Genomic DNA, 24,310 nt, shown 5'->3' on the forward strand with positions numbered 1-24,310 from the left:
CTAACAAGGTTTGAAGCTGTAAATAACTTACGGATGTCCTTGTTCTTCTTAGAGAGGAGTACACTAAAATAGATTTTAATTTACGAAGGGACACCAAAGCTGAAGTAAAAGCTGATTACTTCCTCTTGACAATCCATCTCTTTTGTCTCCCAGCCAGATGCCATACTGCCAAGGCTGATATGTTCTGATAATCCTGGATTGGGTCTATACAGTTAGGATAGGATATTTACAGTATTTGCTTACTGTCAAAATATTGATCCATGCAATCTTATCTTACCTCAGTGTGTGTGTGTGTGTGTGTGTGTGTGTGTGTGTGTGTGTGTGTGTGTGTGTGTGTGTGTGTGTGTGTGTGTGTGTGTGTGAGTCTACATTTGTGAGGGCATTACTATAGTTCATGACTTGAAGGAAGGTTAGTATTGTAAGTGTTGCACAGTACATATTTCATTTCTCTCCTCTGACTTTACCCATTCAATGCTGGGTCTGTTATAGGCTACATACAGTAGAATGATGCAGAACTTACGTGACTAAAATAAATGACAGTAGGTAACTATGGTGATGAGCCACTAGTGATGGTTAGAGTGCTGGAATAAGAGAGTAACGACACGCATTGGTCAAATGGAAGCGCCTCCTAATGGTGGAATATGGGTATTGCAAAAGTGCCCAAGAACTGACATCTCTGCATTGTTGGCGAATGATTAAAGGTACATTGTGTAGAAATTACTCCCATCTAGCATTGCGGTTGTGTATCGCAAGCAACTCAATCGTATTTTTCATGCTGCATTCACGTGAAATTGGGCAGACGGACGACAGCCGCTGCACGTAACGGCATAAACAAGCCTCTATGTAAACAAGTGGTCAGTCAGCACGAGGCAAAACAATACACGTGACAATATGTTGTCATGGCGATGTTGTATTGTTTACCTGACCCACGTTTTACCGGCTTTCTCTGGACTTCTGTGACTAAAATGACATCTGGTTTGTTACCCACGGCCGTCTGCCCGACTGCAGGTGAATGCAGCATCAGTGTAACGCTCCATTCCTCCTCACTGTGTTACCGCGGTGACTTTTCACAGACGCCACCTCGACCTGAGCTGACAGCTCCGGTGTCTCCTCTGAGTTTGTTGATGGGGGGGATTACTGTTTAATGAAAAACATACTTTTGAACAAAATAATCGATTTTCGTGTATAACAGTATGTCCCTTTTAGTGAGGTATTTGAATAATTTAAGAAAATTTATAGATTACCCACGTTAATAGCATCATCGTGGACCCCTTACAGATAAATATAATATAAAAAAAAACAAAAAACAGTTGTCTGCATTAATGTTACAATCTACAGTTTGAAATACACAAATTATAAGTATAACCTAATAAGACAAAGACACCTAAAAACAAAAACACGTCTGTTTTCATCAATTTACCAGCAAGTGGGCAACACACATAATTGTATTGAATGGGTTTTCTGGGCACTTTTGCAATACCCATATCCTGCCACTAGGGGTGCATACGGCTTACCATGGGACTCAATGGAGGTGATGTTACTCTCTTATTCCAGCACTCTAGTGATGGTTAGGATCTTAATGGTAATACTGGCATTTTACTGTGATATAGCATGAAATTGGTAACTGTTTAATCTTTGGCACAAGTACCTGACTTGTGTACAGCCTGCTCTGCTGAAATGTGTTGTCACATGATCAAAAATAACAGTCTTCCTCCCCTCTCTGGTCAATGATTCTCTTTTTTTCTCTCTATTTAATATAATGTTTTGACTTCTAATTGTTTTTCTCAACCACTTCACTTTTTCCCTTTTCCTGCTTGTTTCTCATCGTCTTCCTGCTTATCCTTACACTCTTCACCAATGTCTCATGCTCTCACCCTTATTGCCCCCCTCTTACCCTACCAATACCCACCCCCAAGCTACCCATTTCTCCCCGCTTCAATATGGTATCCATCTCAACTTTTTTAATCCTCATGTATCTTATTTTTTTATTGCTGTCTGAATCTGTAATGTTTCCCATTTCATTCCTACCACTACACCATACCTCTCCACCACCTATGCATTTGTCCCCCCCACCTCCTCCTCCTCCCAGACTCCAAGCAGAATGGTGAGACAGCAGCAAATGCAGCAGCGTTAGCCAACGAGGACTGCCCCACCATCGATCAAGTCCTTGGCGACGAGCGCAGCCCGGCTACCGCAGGCCTCGGTTCCACCACGAGTCGCGAGCGCTACCCGCACGACCGGGCCTGCTTCCTGCTCAGCGCTGGGGAGTTCCAGCGCACGACAGACGGGAACGTTCGTAAAGGTAGGAGTGCTGAGGGGTGGAGGCAGAGGATTCAGTTGGAGGAGGAGGGGCTGTTGCCTGATGCATGGTCTTGATTGATATACACAGACAGTATGAGTAGTCTGAAAGAAATACCAACATCTGTCAGACACAAGATATCAGTTACTCCCATACAGGACAAAATAAGAAGAATACCCTGGTGTTGATGATAATGTCTCCACCCCCTTTGTACCTATAGAATACAGTATATCTCTCGCACACAGACACACATACAGCTATGCAAGAAGTTGATGCAAAAGCACACCACACATACGCAATAGAGATGCCACAAAAATGGAATTTATAAAAAAAAAAAAGTACTCAAGAAGCCTAAATTATTTACGCCAAGGTAAAAAAAACAACACACAAACACACAACATCCCACATTTTCCCTCTCTCCTCCATCATTTTGAGTGACAGCTCAGCATCACTCCCTCCAGACCTCTCCCCGTGGCACTAATAACATATCAATGTGCACCGAATGGCATTGATGTTTCAATCCAGTGTTTCTGCTTGTTCTCTTCTTTAAAGTGCGAGAGTAGTAGAATAAATCCCCTTCATGCATTTACCCTGCATCAGTGCTGCAGAGGTACTGCAGAGGTTGCTGCAGCACTACCATCTGCACCAATGTGGATTCACTGTAGTGGAACACAAAAGTATTCCTGACAGTTATTTATTTATTTATCGTGAGTTGTGGGCAAAAAAAAAAATGTAATACTGAGATTCAACACTGAGGTCGATCAGTTTGTACACAGCAACAGTATACTGTATACTGAACAAGAGCAGACAGTGGACTGCCTTTCATTATAAGTATGTGTTAGGATAAAGATATCATTGGTATTATTCTTTTCTCTTTTTTTACTGTCAGCAAATCCCAAAAATGACATGACATGAGCATGATGTGTTATGATTATGTCAATAGCACGATGCATTCTTGTAAACTGGAGGCTGGTTAGAGGATGCATTTACAAATTAATAATATATTTTAACAAAGAATTGCTGCTATATTCCTAAATCTTCCTCTGGACCATTTTCATTGTTCCAGCACTTAGGTGTCTATATAATATTATCTGTTTCATGTTCCAAACATTGTGGTTCCTTTTTGTGACTAGAAATGTCACTTTCCTTACAGTAGTCAATGAAGTCTGTTGCAGTACTTTACATGTCATCTTAATAAAATTTAGACCACCAATTGGTCTTGAAAGCAAGTACGGAAAGCAAATACAAAAGAGTACTGTTTTTTTTTCTTTTGCTGATAAATGTTGCCTAGCACATTACCTATGGAAAACAGTGACACGGACGCCCACAATGGCTCCTTGACTGGGTGTCATCTGCCTTGACGAGCTGTGAATACAACATGGATAATACATGTCTACTAGCTGCTGTTCACTTGAATTCTCCATTTTAATACTGCAGGTGTCTTATCTGCTCCAAATTCATTTTTTTGACTCAGTTATTTTTGTAAAACTAATCAACTGCAGAGGAATCAATCTGCTTTCTATTTCACTGGCTCGCACATGCCCAGTGTGGATGGTCATGTACTGTATGTACAGTATGTGTGACACCAAAGTATCTGGTTTAACTAGCTCTGTGGTCCAGAGGGGGAAAACTATAACAATAAACAAAGAAAACAAATATATATGTATGTACAGCTCTTGAAAAAATAAAGAGACCACTCCAAAATGTTCTTAATAAATCAGCTTCTCTACATGTATGGCAGCCATCGATTCCAGTGTCTATTGAACTCCAACACAAGCACAGCTCACTCTACTTAGCTCATCACCTGAACCAAATCATATTTAATGAGGAAGAGCGATTATAAAAAAAAAAAACACTGCTGCGATTAAAAATTGGGATTATTCCACCAATTTTGATTTCTAAAGTTTAAGAAGTGTTGTGTTGTTTTAAAATGAATATGAACTTGTTTTCTTTGCATTATACAAGGTCTGAAAACACCAGATTTTTTTTTGTTATTTTGACCTGTTTTCTGCAAATAAATGCTCTAAATGACAATATTTTTATTTCCAATTTGGGAGAAATTTTGACAGTAGGTTATAGAATGAAACAAAAGTGTTCAATTTACTCAAACACAATAGTAAAACCAGAGGAACTGATCATTTTGAAGTGGTGTCTTAATTTTTTCCAGAGCTGTATATTGGTAATTATCTGTCTTTTAATGGGTTTGATCTGCTGACAGTGAAAAAAATGCTTTAAAGCACTATTGTAATATTGTTCCAAATACTCAAAACTATCTCTTCATATACAGTCCAGCTGATACGTACAAATGTGCACTGGATTTTTTAGGACCTATAGACAGAAACAAATATGACACAAACAAAACAAATACGTTTTGAAGGTGCTATCTCTTTAATGTTGTCTACTCTCAGGGTTAATGTAACATACAGCACAGCGATACTGTGATTTCCTTGATTTATTGTTATATGATATATTGTATGCTGTATTTGTGTTTGGGTCAGGTGATATTACATTAAAAACACAATAACTTTGAAGTAAAATGGCCTCGTTACTGCATTTTTGTGACAGCTCCATTTCTTAAAACGTCTGGAGCCCCAAATGCCCCAAAATGTACAGTTGTTTCATCACTTCAAATTTGGCAAATATCACCTCGACTATAACATCTGTAGAATTGAATATTTTGGAAAAGACAGATAAGATGGATGTCCCTGTGCTTTCAGACATCCCATTAGGCTTCTTCATCTCTCCTCCTCACTCTCACACTACCTGTACTACTACATGGTGTATGATTCATGTAATTCACTAACATTCTTCCTCTCTCTCTGTCTCTTCTCCCTGCACTCTACCTCCACCTCCTCCACTGTCATTCCATCTTTCTTTTGTCCTATCCATCACCGCTTCTCTTCTCCTATTTCCTTGTTGTATTTGATCCTGATTTCACTGCTTGCTGTTTCTCATCTTACATTAAATTTTTCTGTCCATTTTCCTGCCGCCACCTCAAATCACTAACACAAAAACAATTCTCTTCATTTTCAAATCTAACTTTTAACACCATGCACACTCCCTCTACACACACTCCACATTCACACACTCAATCACACTCCAAAATGCATCAAATCTGTCCTGGAGAGATTCAAACCAGAGTGGCCACCACTGCTACAACAGGACCTCAGTGTTCATTCCACCTCCTGTTGGATCAGACCTTAGAAATAAAGAGGTAACACTTTCACACTGGAACATTTAGAATGAGATTAGATGTTGTGTGGTGAGGTGATTATTTTATTGATAGAAGTAAATTATGGAACATTTTTAATTGGATTCAATCTAGAATAGAATGGATCCGATTAGTTGGTATTGGAATAGATTTGATTTGATTAGACTGGACTAAAATAGACAAGATGAATTAGGCTACACTACCCTAGATTGGACTATATTAGTCTTAAAAACATTACAATGGATTCGATAAGATTGGCACCTCAGATGAGAGGGTTTGATTAAATTGATTTAGACTGCATTAGACAATACTAACATATATTATCATAATTAGATGAATTAGGGTCAGGGTTAGACTAGACTAGTCTAATTAGACTCAACATGTTGATTAGTGTTGTGCGGATGGATACTGGTATCAGTGACCCTAACCCAGATTACAGGTTGTATTTAAACAGTTTCCCTGATAATATGGTAATTTATGGATTCACATAGAAATCCTGATCCTTGATTTCTACAATTCAAATCGATTTACGAATCCTATAAATCTATATCTATACTCCACCTGGTCCAGGTCACGGTATAGCGCACACTATTTCAGCTTCCAAAACCAGTGATGCAATTACACAGCAGAAGAAATTACTTTATTGATTTCTACCAAGCACTGTGCCTAACAGTTCTAGACTAGCTAGCTAGGCAGTGGTAGTAAACATTAGCCAGTCTAGGGGGGGCAGAAGGCAAGTTTATTAGTATAGCCAATTTTTGCGAACAGTTTGTCTCAAAGGGCTTTTGGCAGGGCTAACAACATCCTCTGTCCTAAGACCCCCCCCCCCAAAAAAAACAGGAGAAACCTCAGGGTGAGCTACATTATACCTTTATATTGGGTGATCCTAACAGTATGTATACAGTACATGCATACATATACGATTTCTGTCACTAAAACAACTATGACTGAATTATAGTTTAATACTTCAAAAAACAGACTACTTGTGACAAAAAATGACGGAATCAATTTTAAATCAAGACACTTTTTGAATTGTGAATCAATTTTGAATAGCGATTCTTGAATCGTGCACCCCTAGTAATGTATTATTTGTAGTGTTAGATTAATACTAACTAAGTTTGCATACAGCTGAACTTCTATAACCAGATAACCATGATTGCAACATAGTTTCTCTCTCTCACACACAATTACGAGTGGAGGAGATCAACAGACATGTCAGTTAGTTCATTTTTTGTCTCAATTGAGGTAAATAGAAGTGAACTAAACTAAACACACACTTTTTTTTAATAACAAATAGTATGTTATATATGCTGTCCATTACACAATAGCATTTTGGTTATTCTTCAATTTTGTGGAGGCAGTTGAACAATTCAGTTACAATGTGAATAGACCCTACTGTATATCCTAAGATCCTGTAAGCATCTTGAACCAAATATTTTTTCACTGAGAAATTCTGCTCTATCACCCTCCAGTCCTACTGTACCCTAATTCCTTGTTTCCTACAAGCAACTGGAGACAAAACAGCAGAAACTCAAAACTAATCACAAAACTCAAATTCTATAATTTGCTAAAGTTATGGCGAAACCAGGCTTAGAAAGCTTTCAACCACACGTGAGAGGGCACAAGGCAGGGAAACTAAGAGAGGATATAAAAAAAAATATATATATATATATATATATATACATTTGAACCATGTAAAATAGGCACACCACTTTCTTTGCACCTATTGACCGATTGTTAAAACTGACCTTATGTAGCCTAAAGCCATTTCCTCGCAGCAGTTGCAGTTGCGCACACACATCATAGCAGCACGTACTGTAACTTAATAAACTGTGTGACTGTGAGCATGGCTGTGTGACTAAATGCATGTCTTTATGTTCCCATTTATTAGAAACAGATATGGCCTGGCCTCCTTTTTAACTTGTCACTATGTTGTAACGACCCCAGAGAACAGATCATAGGGTCAGACTCGGTCTAAAAGCTTAAAGTTTACGTTGCAGGTCCATGTCTGATGTGTGTTGTTGTTGTTGTTGTTGTTGTTATTTTGTTGTTGTATTACTGTCTCCTTCTCCAGGTTGTGTCAGGTTATGCGTTTGTATATTGGCTCTCGTTGGTCTGTGTTACACTATCCATCTGTTTTTTTTGTCTGTCTGTTTCTCCATTTCTTTTCTTTCTTTGTTCTCTGTCTGTGTGTGTCCATCGTTTTCTGTGTGTATCTGTATCTTGTGTGTAGCTGTCTTCCCCTCTTCCTGCTCCTCCTCTTCCTCCTCCTACTCCTCCTCTCATCTGGTCTCCTCTCACTCTGGTACTTAATAGGGGTTAGGGTTAGAGTGGTGAAGACAAGAGATGTGCCATGAATGAAGCACTCATTCTGGGTTTATTCCTCACCTTGTTTTTGGGGGAGGTGATGCCTTCATGGTCTTTTCATACTTAATGGACAAAATTTCATGATAGATTTTGTGGTTTGCAGATCTTAATGTGTAGTGAGAACTTGTGGCTCCTTTGAGAGCATTCAAATATTACATTATTTAGAATCCAAACTACAAGAGGTGAGTTTTATTTATTTATTTTTTATTATTTTTATATAACTATCAGAACAAACACAAGTCAATAAATGACATTTCATTGAAACTTGTTTGACTTGTGCCAGAGTGACAGTGACTACTCTGACTACTGTGCTGGTTGGCTCGTTGCCTGACCAGGAAGAGTGAGAGCTGATTGCTGATTGGTTAGTTGGTCGGTTTTTTCTGCTGTTTTCTCCTCTGGAACTGAGCTCAAGTCAGTTTTTACAGCGCCAACCCACAAAGAGTATTGTTGGTTTTTTTTGCTTTTAAAACAGACTTTGATTCCAGCAACCATTTTTTATTATGGGCTGAGATGTAATTTGATTTACAGTCCCCACTGCACTCTCTCAAAGTAGTAACTTTTGTTGCTGAGCAAGTGTCTTACTCTGTGTCAGGCTGGGCTGGAACACTGACTGCTGTCATCGTGCTTTGAAGGTCAACATTAGCTGACAACGGTTAATGTTTTCATTTCAAGTACAAAGGCACAAAAACCTAGAGAGTGCATAGACAAACCAACAGACAGATGATCGGCAGAGAGACTGAGACAAAACACACAACTCTAATCCCAAAAGACTTGCGCGTGCGCACACACACACACACACATACACACACACAGGTAAGTATAACAACAAAGTTGAAGTACTGCACAATGGTGATCACATTTGGCTGTGATGTGATAGCCTCTTAGCTTTTCTCTTTGCTCTGTCTTCCTCAAAAGATATTAGCTATAGCCAGCTATTAACTATTATTAGCTGACACCTTTTGGGGAAAAATCTGCTTTATTTATCTTGGTACTGCCTTACTTTTTTTTTTTTTATCTTGGCAAGATAAATTAAGCGCAGCCAAAACATTCACACATAATGGTCACAAAGGAGCAACAAGGCATTTGCTTTAAAAGTGCCATTGTTAAACCAACTATGGCGCTTCTTTTCCTTCCTCCTTGCCTGTCTCTCACCAACGTTACTACAGATCCTGCAGTACTCACATAGGATAAATTACAGAGCTTATTGTTGCTGCTCTCACTATAATCCAGTTCTATCAGATCTGTGGCTGTGAAGGGCAGGAAGAACTGAAAAAGGGCAGTACTGCACTGGGACGCTTTTCCCCACTGTGTAACTTTTCATTACTCTTTCTTTTTTTATTTCTGCCACTTTTCCCAGAGCTCCTTATATACAAGTGGGCAATAGAGCAGAAGCTGCTAATTTTGGTTCCAAAAGACTGAAATAAGACAGATAAGACAGCAGTGTAATAAAAGAAGCTATTAATGCCAGGCTCTTCAACATCCTGGTTTTTTTCTGTGTCTCCACTAGTTGGAGTCTTGTTGTCTATGAAGTGCTATGTTTGAACCTTTTGATGACCCTGGCTCAATCTAGTTTTCTTTTCTCCTTGTTTATTGGATCACCCCCAATTACTCTATCATACTCCCACTTCCTCGCTGTTCCTTCTTGCTTTCCCCAGTTCCTCCTTCTCTTCTGTTGTTATGGAAATTCTGGGACTTGCTGCTTACTATTAAGGCTTGGTGTTTGATTTAATTATCGATTCATACTGATGGGGTAAATAATGCCAATTTACAGTTGCACAGCTGAAACCATCCAGATGGATGCTTTGTTATTTCTTCTTTTATAAAGAGAAGTCAGTCCTTTTTGTCCTTTTAATATCTTGATAACCAAAAATGAATATTAGCCTATCTGCCATACCACATGTTTTTCTTTTCCCTTTTTTAAACAAATTTTTAGTATTTGGTTTTTATTACTGTAAGTATGTTATATATCAACAAAGTCTGTGGCAAGCTGGAGAACATTTCCGAAGCAATGCTAAAGTAGCTAAACGAACATTTGAGGATTAAAAGCAGTCAACTTGTAAGCTGGAGGTTGAAGGACATGAAATGGTTGAAAAAGGCCTTAGCCTAATTGTTGCAGCGATGTAAAACAATTTGTGCAAATGTACAAAATGTCTACATTGAAAGCTGTACGTCCTTAAATGCTTGAAATATAGCTGTTTGAAAAGCTACATATTAGTAAATCTACGAATTTCAGGGACTTTTGAAAATTCCAAAATGATACAACGTTCAGGTCCCTCCCTCCCTCAGCATCAGGGACACGATGCCTTCCTGCCTGTCCATCTGTTCTTGTACAGACGATTGTCACTTGGACAATATGTCCCCAGACCCCAGTGTAAATGATTGAAATGTGAGTTCGTCAGTGTCGTGATTTTTAGTGTTGGAGCAGCATGAAGATGTTTCTGATCACCTGAGGACAGCTAAATGCTCCTCAGAGGTTGCCATGGCTTTCACATGTAACATCATACTCTAATGGTATGTGAACCTTGGAGGCAACCTGTAGGGGTTTTGAGCATGGTCAACCAGTAGCCACTAGGGCCTTCATGATTAGTGTTAAGGGCCATACGTATATCTCCCAACTTTAGGTAGTGGGAAAAGATCCAAACATATGGGAGGAAGGGGTCTGCAAACATCTTAATCTCCTGCCATTGAATAGACAACGGTACATATTGACTATGGTAGTGCGACAGTATGCACATGGTTTTGGTGTCCTAGAAATGAATCCTAATAGTGAATAACAAAAAGGGTTGAATCAGATTTTTTCTTTGAAAACCGTACTCTCATCACTCAGAAGCCAGTCTCTCTGCTTTGCATTTGGGTCATCATTGACATGCCTTCTTGTTTTTCTACCTCAGTCATGTCTCCTACTGATGTGCTGTAGGGTCAGAGAAGTGGCATCTTCAGGTAAAGAAGGTGAAGAGGAGGTATACAATTGTCAAAGAAAATCCAGTCTTTTCCAGTGAAGGCTGTGACCTTAGCAGTAGCATGCACTCATGAAAGGAAAGCAGTAGCAGAGAAGGTTGCAGCTAAAAAGAAAACGGACAGTGCAAAAGATCAGAAAAGAGGCATTTGCAACATATGCGTCGTTTTTCAACAATGGTGACAACTGACAAAAGTCTAAATTGTGACAAGCACACCCTTTCTGTGCATTCAACCATTGCCCTTTAACCTTTGTGAAAGATTGTGTAGCATTATACAGAACGAGCATACTGTAGTTTGACATAGCTGGTATGGCTACCAAATGTCATTTATAGGGAAATTGAAGTTAGATTTTTACCTTTTACAATCATTATTTCTTTTTTTTTTTTAAAGCTTGGATACATTTGAGCCACATTGCACCTTAATCGATTTATCAAGGGAAGAATTCATGTAGATTTATTTTCTTCAGTGGCATTTAGTCAGTTCTTCTTATAGTCAATCATCACTCTGTCATTCTTCAACATCTGCTTGACTCTGTTCAAAGCAGATATCAGTGCAGAGCCTACAGCAGTTCCTATTGTGCTACTAAAATTTACAGCTGAATTACAGCACAGTGTATCATATCCGGTTGTGAATGCTGCTATGAGGTCAGTAAACAGACAGAAGTGTGCTCACACTGAGCTAAGGGAGAACAGAAAGTGTGTCAGTTGTACTTACTTAATTTAAAAACTCCACCAGCCACTGCTGAGGGTTCTAAACATTTCCAGAGGAGTGTCGGTGTTTCCTCTCAAAGGAGGAACAGAGGTGAACTACAATTTGCCATCTCTTTGCTTTTGGGCCTATAATGATATTTTCAGTTTTGTCAGTGCTTATTTGCAGGAAGTTCTGGTTCATTCAGGTGGTAATGTTCTTGATGCATTCGGTTAGTGTATGCACACTTCTCAAGCCATCATTATCATCTGCATAGTTATAGTCTATTATTTTGTATTTAGATATGTCCCAAGGACCAACCAAGGATTGAGCACTCTGTAACACCACAAGTCAAAGGAACTTTGTCAAGGGGCTCTGTGCAGGCAAAAATACCTGAAAAAATAACTTTAAAAAATTAACTTTGTCAAATGCTTGCGTGAAATGAAGAGATCTCTGTTGCAAAATGTAGCAAATTCATTGCATTTTGCAACAGAAACTAGATTGGGATGAGTTGAAGAAGGTGGATTAACAGTGGAGAACAGTAATTGTGCAGTAGTTTAATTATTCATGATTGTGAGAAAAACAAATGTCTGGCAGTTTTAATAGCCATGTTGTGTTGGGTGAGGAAGTCTTTGTAGATGCCATGGTGGATATGAAGATTGTTTTTTTCTATACTTCCTCCCGTCTACTTTGTTTTTTAAATTGTCTTTTAACCAAGTAGCTTTTGCTGACAGTACGGGGTTGGGCATGGATTTGTAGAACGTAAGGCAAGGCAAGATTATTTGTATAGCCCATTTTTACAAACAGTTTAGGCTTTACACAGCATCATAACAACATCCTCTGCCCTTAGACCCTCACATCCACTGAGGAAAAACTCCCAAGAAAAAACAGGAGAAACCTCAGGATGAGAGACAGAGGAGGGATCATCACCCTGGACAGGCAGACGTGCAATAGATCCAGTATGAATTCACTTGAATCATGATCATTTGGATTGTCTATGTGAATAATGAAATGATGTGATATTACTACAGTATATGATCAAAATGTTAGATAATAGCTCAGAGAATTACTTAATGACAACAACCATGTTTACATTTTTGCAAGTGTGAGATGATGATAGAGTGAACCGAGCTTGTAGTACATTTTACAGGCAAGTCATTTGAAACTAGAGAAAACACCCAAATTCACAGAGCTGTAGTAAAAGTGGTTGTTAAAAGACAACAGCTAGTTCACCATCAAGGCCACTGAGTCTTGGACACGTAGTGAACTTATAATCTGTGGACAAAGTTCAATCAATTACTTGTCTTCATTTCAGTTCAGGAGGTGTTAGGAATACAAAATCCAGGTAAGAGGAGGAAACAATTTCATTAAAAAAAGGAGTCTTGTGTGATCATGCTTTAATCAATGTTATTACAGTAATAGTAATAGTCTCTTGGTTTAGTGAGTAATTCCTCCAGCAGGCCTGGTGGTTAGTAGTACTGTATGGTGTTGGCTTGGAGCAGTTATTACCTGGAAAGAACAGTGGGGGGTGCTGTTGTAGGGGACTGTGACTTGTGATATGAAAATTGAGGGAGGGAAAATAGAGTGTGTGTGTGTGTGTGTGAGTGCGTGCGTGCGTGCGTGCGTGTGTCTGCTCTACGATTCTTTAAAAAATTTTTTATCAGGGTAGTGTAGCATGTGGTGATTCCAGGTCTCCATTTCTTTTTTTTCAAAGATTATTTTCCGTCTCTTTAGGCCTTAATTGTGAAATACAGTGAAGGAGTGAAAGGAAATTAGTGTAGAGAGAAAGGGATAACATGCAGTAGAGGGCCACAAGTTGGATTTGAACCAGGCCATTGCAGATAGTCAAGTCAAGTCAAGTCAAATTTATTTATATAGCACATTTCATACGGCAAGCGTGAACTCAGTGTGCTTCAAAAATTAAAACAAAGATACATTGTATAACATGAAATAGCATATACGATAAGAACATATTACATGTATAAGAATGTATTATTATCATCATTTAAAAAAGGGACATAATAATAACAATTCTTAAAGCAAACAAGACAGAAATAAAACACATGCTTTAAACATATACTGTAACTAGAAGCTTGTGAAAACAGATATGTTTTTAGTTTGCTTTTAAAAGGAGACACTGTTGTAGCAGACCGTAGTTCATGTGGAAGAGAATTCCAGAGAGTAGGACCATAGCGGCTGAAAGCACCATGAGCTGATTTGGAGTTGATTGTGGGTCTAGTGAGGAGATCTTTATCAGATCTCTCTGGTGTGTACTCGGTGAGCATGTCAACAACGTAGGAGGGAGCCAAGCCATTACAACATTTAAAAACAATAAGAAGTATTTTAAAATCAATTCTTTGTTTTACTGGGAGCCAATGAAGAGATGATCAAATAGGAGTGATGTGCTCAAACCTTTTGGTTTTTGTTAGTACTCTGGCTGCAGCATTTTGAATAATATTATTATTATTATTTAATGACATTGAGATAGATATCAATCTTCTCAACCAATGCTTTGCAATTAGAGCTCTATAGCAGACCATGGTTACTTATTTAAATAAGCTTTATTTCTAATTATGACCTTCATGTACTTCAAAGAAATTAGACGTTTATTTTGAATTAGAAAATAAACCAATTAAATTGATTAGGGAATAGGTTGTGATGGTTTAGGTTTAGGAGCTGGGAAATGTATTACGTTACTGAGTGTGGCAACCAAAAGGTATGTGTGTGCCTGCATGTGTGCGTGTGCCTGTAAATTGATTTAATGTTTATTAAGGGAAAAAAGCCTTTGTATTTTTTCTCAAAAGAAAAAAGCTGCATTTTCTGTCTTAAGCCCATCTTTCCTCTTTTCCATCTCTTCCTTTTTTCCATCCCTGTACCCTTTATTCCAACACTTCACTTCTTTCTTCTCTCATGTTTCTCAGTTCTCCCTCTCACAGCAGGAATTTCACTCATTCATCACCACAATTACTAAATGAAACTTTTGGTTGAAAAATTGTTCAAATTTTCCTTTGTGTAACAACTATATTGGAAAATTATTCTGCATTCTTAATTGCAGTGCTAACTCAACATTGCACCATTTATTACTCCATGATTACTAGTAGATTTTTTTTCATCTGTCCTCTGCAGTGCCACACTAAACTTTCACAGGGTTGAAGTTACCATACTAATTCATTTGCACTTGGGAAGTTTAGTCAATGTGAGTTTGATACAAGTTCATCTTCCAAAGAGATGACGTTTTGTCATTTAACATAAAATGCACATTCTAACCTACATAGTTCTGAGTTAAGTGATATGCATCCTTTCTGTGCAAGAATATTAGAAAAAGTAAAGTGAAGGTAGCTTCCTTGGTAAGTCATATGTGTTGTAAATGCCCAATTAGTCTCCATGCCATTCTAACATTGGTGTACCCATCCCATCCTCAGGCTATCCTCCTCAGTCTCTCTCCCTGCGTTGTGTTACTAAAGTCTGACTAAGTCGAGGTATGTACAATAAGTCATCATCTCAGCCCTGCTAACGGATACGCTGCTACACAGGGAGCATTCGCTTAGTTTCTGGCTTTGCTTTGAGGAGAATCAATCACACTGTTTAAAACAACGATTTTAATTAGCATTATCAAACCGTGTGTCAAACATCTATGTAAGCGGGGTGATGGAAATGCTGGGGTTGGCTGGCAGTGTAATTCCTCCTCTTTTGGCTGAAGCTTGATGCTGCACCAAGCTATCAAAAACATTATATTATCCTCTTTTTCTTATCAATTGGAGGCAGCAAAGACACTGATTGTGTCTACAGAACAAATTATTGCACTAAGATGTAGGCCTACATCTTTAAGTGTATGTCTGGTCACCAGTTTTAAAAAATGTAAGCAGAGGAAGGAAACATTGTGCTGTAAGTCTTTAGATTTATGTTACTTTATTGTTACCTCAGCACAATGTAGTGTCTTACTAAGTAAATATGATGGATTGTTATAGCTTAAACTACTCTATAACATATCTACAATCAGCTAAATAGTTCTCAATTCTCAATGATGTGGCTGCCTGGGTAAATGAAGACATGTCATCCCATTGTAGCAACAGGATAATACAAGATGAAATGGCTTTGAAGGCCAAAAGCATGATAGCAGGCACAATCCAAAGCTGCGCAATGCTACATCTGCTGCAGAGCAAACTGCAGAGAGAAACTCATTATGGATGCTCAGCACCTTCAACTTGACTCTGTGTACAGCAAGGGCTACACCCAGGCAGTGGTTTCAGTCTTTAAACATCTGAAGTGTTGCAGGGACCAATTATGGTTAGAATCATATTCACATATCTCTGGGAGGGGGGGGGGGGTCTATTATATATACATAGGGCTTTAGTCTTTTATTTATTGTACCTCAAGGTTACAAGAATATTTATTTGTCATTTCTTTGCACCAATTAACATAAAATACCCCAACAAGTACCAGCACCACAGTGATTGTTAAGAATTATTCAATATACTAATAATAGCAGTGCTGAGATCAGATCAGGTCAGAGGTAGGGCTAACACTGTGACCATTAAAGGGACAACGAGGAGTTTTGGAAAAGCAAAGTGTTTTCACACTACATTTATGAGCCTCTGCATGCAGCGTGAAATTCTTTGACCGGCGCAAGACAGACTCATGTTTTCATTCATCAAGAATTAAAGTCAGAGGTTGGAAGACGATCACATACCGTCGTAGTTCCAACCATAAACGGCGATTCGGCGGCGTTATCCTTATGACTCGCTACGAAACCGAAAGTAAGGAAATGCTGGTGGGCTCGACCAGCATTTCCGCCACCACTAATAATGACAAAATAACATTAGAGACAAAACAATATATTTATCGAAATTGGGCCCATTAACAAGTGTGGGTAACGTAGATTCATCCACATTAATATGAGACTTTTTTTTATTGTTGCGGAATTTTTCGTTCTGCCGATGGAGAAACTCCTCGTTGTCCCTTTAATAGAGGGGAAAAACCATTCAGCATCCTGCTGGATCTAGAATGGAGGCTCTAATACCTGTTCCCAGACGGCAGGAGGGAAAACAGGCCATTGGAAGGATGATGAGGCTCCTTTATGATGTTGGTAGCCCCAGGTTGGTTGTAGATCTCCAGCAGGGAGGGGAGAGGGGCACTGATGGTTTTGCTGGCTGCTTTCACAATCCTGCTCAGCTAAAATTTTCCAGGGCCTTGCAGCTGCCAAACCAGGAGGTGAGGCCATATGCTATAGGACAGACTCCACAGCGCCGCTGTAGAAGGTGGTGAGATGGGGTGTGGGTAGGCATGCTTTGTTCAGATGAAGAAGGGGATGGATCTGCTGGGGGGTGGAGAGGGGGCTTTTTTAACAGTGGCCATGGCATTCGTGGTGGAGGTCAGGTCGTCCGCCAAGTGGATCCCCAAGAACTTGATGCTGTTGACTCTCTCTCCACCGGGGCGCCGCCATTGCGCTGCGCTACGCTTCGCTTCGGTTCTGCGGGCAGTGCGACCGGGCCGTTTAAGTCTGCAGGGAAGTGGAAATGTGCTGCAGAACAAGCCGTTCAAATACATTTCATAAGTATACAGTAGTAGGTGTTAGACCCACAGTGCAGAAGTCAGTTAAACAGGCTGGGTTTGACTTTTTTTAGGCACAGAATGATAGTGGTGCTTTTGAGGCAGGTGGGAACAACACTTTGAGTGAGCGAGATGTTAAAGATGTCTGAACATTCCCTCCCCACATGTGCAGGGATGTTGTCAGGACTGGCTGCTCTCCCGCTGCACTGGGAAGCTCTCCAGAGTCTGATATGGTCCATTCTACCATTGAGGGGGCGTAGGCTACATTAGCCAGCATGATTGTCGGGACCACCGGCTTGTGTGGTTTAGTGGTTAACCTAACCTGTGGCATGCACCCCCCCCCCCTCTTTTTCCCCGCTTCTGCGTCCTCTCACATTGCTTTCGCGGTCGTCTCCTAGCCGTGGGCTTCCCAATGATACGATCCTTGCTTGCTTAACATAGCATGTTAAGCAAGTTAGTCTGATAATCTTCAGGTCTTCTGTTTGTGTGTGTGAGAGAGAGAAATCAGATTTAGGCTGCAGATTTATTCCTGTGATTAAAGGTTTTAATACTTTTGCTGTATGAATGTATTGATTAGCTACATCAATACAGATTTACAGTAAACACGTGTGAACCTACTTACCACATGTTTCCGAACTTCACAAACGGAAGCCGTTTTTGCTCTTCCGGTGGAATTGTACGTTTCCATGGTTTCAGTCGCTGTCATAGTTGCGGTAAATGCATGGATCTATTGAAGGGGAATTGCGGTTTTTTACAATCTGGACCTTATTTCTAGCATAAAATATGATCATTTACTCACCCAGATAACTTTGGTGTCATTACAAGTCGTTCTGATGAAATTAGCTCCAGCCGAGAGCCGCGTATATCCATATAATGTGAGTCTACAGGGCAGCAGAATGCAGCCTCTAAATAACACATTATCTGCAGCGAAACTCATTCATTTCACCAATATTTTGTTATGACACGCTAGTGCTATTCCCCTCTGATTCCGGGGTTAGCTGTTATCAACATCCGGGGTCTGTAGGTTGACCTACTAACCTCTGACCTGGATGATGTCATCTCTGAGTGCGGTGCGGCTTGTTGCTACTGCTAATACTATGGTTCGTTTCTGCGTGTTTCTGACTTGTCAGAACAAAATGAGCAGCTGGATGAAGTTCAGCTTCCACAGGCTTCCTCTCCACAACCTGGACTTACTAAAGCTCTGGCTAGTTGCACTGAAAATGGACCGGAATGCCGAAGCGGAATAGCCTAGAAATCTAGACGCACCCTAGCGGCAGCAAAAATATTTGCTCCGTAAGTGGGTCTAGAAATGAGCCATAGGAACTTTTTGAGTCTTGAACACTGATTGTGTTCACCAATCACAGCGCTCTATCTGTTTAGAGAGTCGTTGGGCGGGCTTAACGCGATGACGACATACATTTTAATTGGCTTGTCAGGCTAACGTCATCCTGCTCTTTGCTCTGATTGGTCGTAGCACTACCCTATTGGTGCAGAGGCAGTTTGAAAGACAGCCTTCATCCCGCCCCCTGGATTGAACCGAGGTCTACCGGTCGTTGCTAGAAGTGGAATGATTATTATCAGAATGAGCCGGGCAGCGCTCAGAGATGACATCATCCAGGTCAGAGGTTAGTAGGTCAACCTACAGACCCCGGATGTTGATAACAGCTAACTCCGGACTCAGAGGGGAATTTTTAACTATGGATATCACATAAATGTCCTGTGAGGACGGCGCCACTTTCTCCATCCGGCTCATGCAACTCCACAGACGAGCTGTCAGAGCAGCTCTGCTTTATCTTTCCTGTTTACGCGGTGCCGTCCTCACAGGAGATGCACGCGTTGCACTCAAAGTTTGTCATCTGAGCTTCAGTCACTGGGACTGCGCTGCATAACTGGCACATACTGTAAGTCCCCACTCTTACAGAACTATCCTGATGACTTTTCAAAACATCTGTACTGTGTATCCACTTCGGATTTTTGTCTATTTGTGTGATATCCATAGGTAATAGCCGGCGTTTAATAGATCCATGTATTTACCATGACTGTGACAGCGACTGAAACCATGGAAAACATAAAAATACAATTCCACCAGAAGAGCAAAACCGGCTTCCGTTTGTGAAGTTCGGAGAAAGGATATAGTAGGATATAGTAGGTGGCACTACAGGGTACACCCTGGGCAACATGGTCATTCACAAAACAAGAGCTGTCAACATTTTTCATAGCCTGACGAATTACATAAAGACAAATAAAACGTTGGAATAATGCCTTTCTCCTCAATTCAATTCAATTCAGTTTATTTGCCTTAATGTTACATCAGGGCCATGATTATGCCATTGCCTGGTAGACCCGCACAGGGCTTTTTATTGGCATGCAACAATAGAAACAGTGGTATTAACCATTTTTTGCTGACATACAAATTTCTGTCCTGCTGTTTATTCACTCTACAAAGTAAGCGCAATACACTATATTCTGAAGATAAAACATTCACTCTTAAATTAAACAAATTGTGCTACTCACACCTCATAAGGTTTAGAGGGAGATTCGAGAAAATATTGGTGAGTTTTAACAATGTGATATTAAAGGAAATTAGGGTTAGTGTTAGTGTTAAATATCTGGAATTTAATCTGATGACCATTAGGCCTGTCACAATTATACATAATTGTCTGATCGCAATCATTTGAGCTGGCCACAGTCATTTAGCATAATCCTTACAATGGTTTCAATTCATCTATATAAAAACAGCTGGATGAAACTAACAGGAATGTCATATTTCATCACTATTTCCTTGCGGTTTCACCTGTCATCAGGTTGCGCCTTCTTCTCCTCCTATGGTTTAATGACACATGAGTGGAGCCACAAACTGTTTATCTGAGGAAGCTTCATTTCTAATAACGATGACCACATTTCAATGAGCATCAATTGACATTATCATCATCTTATTATTATTCTTCATAAAGTGTATGTTTATTATTAAATTATGTTTAGGCTTATATGCTATAATAGTGGCATAAACTGATCAGAAAAGGACAATTAAATCATTAATAATCACAATTATTTGGTATGTGACAGCCCTAATGACCATTTTATTCTCTTTCCTCAACAGAGGAGGTGGTTTAATTTTTATTTCCACACACTAACATAAAATAGTTGTATATGCATCAAAGTTTGGAGCTCTGTAATACAGCTAAAAATGATTGGCCAATGTTACTTACAGATGATCTGTATTGTTAATGGTAGTAAAAAAAAGAATGTAACTCAGGTATTGGTAATTGTGCCCAGTTACATTAGACCAGGTCCTCTAGGAGCAAATGAAACAACTGGAAATCTTCTCAAAAATGTTGTTGCATTATAAAGTTGATCACGTAATGTGTATCAGTGAGAATTATAGTTATAAAGCCACTAGGCTGTCAACATGGTGATTAGGTTACACCTGGTTGAGATCTGATGATAATGCGTGACTGAACCTTGACATTTTACTTGGTCAATCCAATAACATTATAATGTATACTGTACCTAACACAAATTCAAACTGCCATTGACACCTAATAGCAACCACTGAAGTGATACAAAGGGCTTTAAACAAAACTATGATAAAACTAATAACTGTCATCATTATGGTCAGCGTAATCATGATATTAAAATTGGATACTGATACCATTCCATATAGTGCAGTAATTGACCTCTGAAATAATCCCACTCCCAGCCAAAAGCCCTGCTGCAAGAACAAATCCTCCCGGAGAGGTGTTGAGGAAGTAGAAAGACTAAATTAAAAATTTGGTGTATCATGTGTTGGTTTATATGAAAAGAGCAAGTTAAAGCTGCCTTTTAAATACTTGACTGTCAGTTCATCCACTGTTTTGTCCCAGGATAGTTAGTTAGCATTTACCATTTGTAGCACAAGTGCTACAAATGGTAAATGCTACTTGCATTTAATATATTGTGCTTTTCTATTCTCTAGGACCACTCAAAGCTCTTTACACGTTGTTAGGCACATTCACCCATTGCACACACACAGTGCTTGTATCTACATATTGTGCAGATACAATATGTATGTTTACACAATACATATTCTGATTGAGATCATGCTTCACATCAGGGACGTATCCATCCTGTTATAATAACCTGCTCACTCTACATTATCCCTAATGTACAACACACCAATACACCACACAGAGGTTCATAATATTATATATTAGATTTTTTTTTTTCAAATTTGAATCATCATGTCAAATTATTTATGATAGTTAAACTTTTCATGAGGCACTTCTTTTGGCTGAGGTGTTTAACAGATGGTCTGTTAAAGCTCTCAGTCCTATAGGGCAGTGAGGTTGCTGGCTGCTGCAGAGGCCTGCAGAATTTGTGGAGAGAGTGTTTGGTATTGTGTAAGATGTTCTCGCATCTTATATTGCATGTTTGGCTCAACAACCGTCCTGAGTTGACTTCAGACTCCTGCCAATCACAGTGCCCCAGCCTTTTTCACCAACTTGTCAAGTCTCCTTGTGTTCAGGGCCAGACACGCTGCTGCCCCAGCAAACTGCAGTACGTAAAGTACACTTCCAGGTATACTGCCTCAGTTTTAGTATAAAATGAGTATACTTGTAGTACACTTTAATAGACTACTTTTTGCTAAGGGATTCTGTTCCTTCAGCTGTTGAGGAACACGTGGTGTGATCAGATCTCATCCAGCTGTAAATGCTATCCATAAAACTAAACTTTCACAGATTAGTCCCCAGCTAATTTGCTGTGTTATGACTGTCACTGAGATAATTGACACTGTAGACTTTATACCTGCTAAACTTGTGCATATTAGCTTTCACTTGCATATTGAAGTTAGCATTTAGTTTAAAAGGTGCAGTAAATACCGCCTTGAACTTGTTGAATTCCCCCTGACTGAGGAGAAGCACATACTTGTGGAAAGACATTTGTCTGTCTGTCTGTTTGTCTGTCTGTCTGTCTGTCTGTCTGTCTGTCTGTCTGTCTGTCTGTCTGTCTGTCTGTCTGTCTGTCTGTCTGTCTGTCTGTCTGTCTGTCTGTCTGTCTGTCTGTCTGTCTCCCTTTAAATGCAGCCTGGTATTCTTACTGGTATAGATTGGTAGTCAAAACACCTTGGCTTTGAGAAACACTTTTCTTTTATTATGTTTGCAGTTTGAGAACATGACAGTTATGTGTATATGTCTAATTGTGCTCAGCTCCAGATGATTTACCTACCTGACTTTGCTCTGAGCTTCCCAAAAACTATTCAAGTCTTTCTGTGTCTACCTCATGAACTAAAATATAGCACCCCCGATGTGCTTTTGAGAACCTCAGAGCAGGTAGTCCAATGGATGTATAAGTGCAAAATTCTTCTATGATATCTTCAGACCCAGGGCTTTGTTACATCCACTTGACTACTCCACCTGCCCCCCCCCCCCCCACACACACAGTTCAGTGTGCCAGAGCGTCAACTCTAGCTGTTAATGGGATATTGTGGCAACTGATAGCTGATTTTCGTAACCCATATTCCTATTTTGTCCTGTCTCTGTTCATCTGTCTGTCCTTCTGTCCATCTGTCTGTCTGTCTGTCCGTCTGTCTGTCTGTCTGTCCGTCCGTCTGTCTGTCTATCTGTCTGTCTGTCTTTTTCCACTTCCTCCTTTGATCTCAAATATTTTTTTTACTTGGTTTCGGCTGGTTTTGTTTGGAATTACCTTCTTTCAACTTTGTTTCATTTACAAATGCTTGTAACTGTAACAAATGGTTTATATTTGCTATTTCTGATGTGCAATGCTGTCATAATATAACACACACTGATTTATCATGGCATTCCCCATTCCATAACACATTCTTTAAATTACCATAACATGGAAACCTCCATTTGCTCATAACTGCTGTGAATGACCCTCCATTACCCCTGCTCTGACCTTTTGACCTGTGTGTGTCATCTTTATATAGCCACAGGTTATGAGAAGTCACGCAGCCTCAATAATATCTCCGGGATGACAGGCACCCCGCTGCGCCTCACACCCATCACCAACTCCACCTTTGAGCCCTTTGAGCCATCCGGCCTCAGGCGATGCCACTCCCCCATTCCATCCATCTTGTAGCATTGCTTGAAGAGAAACACAGACAACACAATGTCAAGAACAACAGCAACAATAACCCTTACCCTAACCCTACCCTAATATTAGGCTAGAAGCTGTCCATAGCCATCTATCTAGAGATAGATAGATAGGTAGATAGGTAGATAGATAGATAGATAGATAGATAGATAGATAGATAGATAGATAGATAGATAGATAGATAGATAGATAGATAGATAGATAGATAGATAGATAGATAGATAGATAGATAGATAGATAGATGTGGACAACTTCTCTTTCATCTTTATAGAAACTGCAATGAGTTAGACATCTTCTCATCACTAGAGGGCCCTATTTGGACATGACAGAATAGTTAAACCTCGATGATTAAGCTGAAATAGATGCTAATATATTTGAAAAAACACAAACACACACTAACACACCTGCCTTACTAACAGGGATAGAGCCTATGTTAGTTTAGATTGATAATGATAGTTGGGTTAGTTTACCTCTAGCTTTCCCTGTGCTACTTCTTGCCTGTAACTTGACTGCACCTGAACTTCAACGCTTTTAAAACTGATATGTATGAGTAGCATTAAATACACGTTTCCCATATTAAGCCTCAGAATGCACACATCAACACATATGTAGACACTAACATATTACTCCAGCATGCATGTTTCTACTCAAGAGAATCTCCAGAATAAGAAAATACACTATGCCTATAAATAGATTGAAAAAAAACCCAAAAACATTTATTTTAATACACTTTAAAAGTAAAAATGTATATCTTTAAAAAGGTTGTCCCCCAAAAAGCCATGCAGGCTATAAATGTTCAGATTTTTGTGTTACATTTAGATGATGTACAAGCTCTTTTTACAAGCAATTGTCAGATACATACTTTGTTCTCAGAGTATCCATTAAGTATGGGAAAAGAGGGGAGAGGGGCTACCATCAGATTTGACATCACATCCATAAGCAGCTTATAAAAGTAGTGGCAACTCTTTTTCCTACTCCCTCCTCAGGCTTCTCACTCTATTCATAACCTAAGAACATTCACAGGGCATACTGCAGGAGGACTTTAAAAAAAACAAAACAAAAAAACACTGTTGGACAGCAGTAAACAGGTATTAAGACTCATAGATGTCTCTGTCAGGATTGGGCCAGTGGTTCCAAACCTACCT

The 24,310-nt window shown here is 39.5% G+C and overlaps 1 protein-coding gene across 8 annotated transcripts in view; it reads left to right on the forward strand.

Annotated features, from left to right (window-relative positions):
* LOC146983502 (voltage-gated potassium channel KCNC1-like) overlaps positions 1–24,310 on the forward strand; it is a 76,392-nt gene that overhangs the window by 44,987 nt on the left and 7,095 nt on the right. For 3 of the 8 annotated variants that reach the window (XM_085785090.1, XM_085785087.1, XM_085785088.1), the window contains exons 4-5: positions 1,917–1,943; positions 2,090–2,302. In XM_085785090.1, the coding sequence (XP_085641216.1) occupies positions 1,917–1,943; positions 2,090–2,302 (240 nt within the window). Of the gene's footprint in view, positions 1–1,916; positions 1,944–2,089; positions 2,303–22,998; positions 23,358–24,310 lie in introns of those variants that run through there. The other 5 variants (XM_085785089.1, XM_085785091.1, XM_085785086.1 and 2 more) reach the window with 3 other exon arrangements.

The sequence above is a fragment of the Trachurus japonicus genome, chromosome 8 (genome assembly GCF_045865225.1).
Source record: "Trachurus japonicus isolate A0001 chromosome 8, Traja_1.0".
NCBI classification, from domain to species: domain Eukaryota; kingdom Metazoa; phylum Chordata; class Actinopteri; order Carangiformes; family Carangidae; genus Trachurus; species Trachurus japonicus.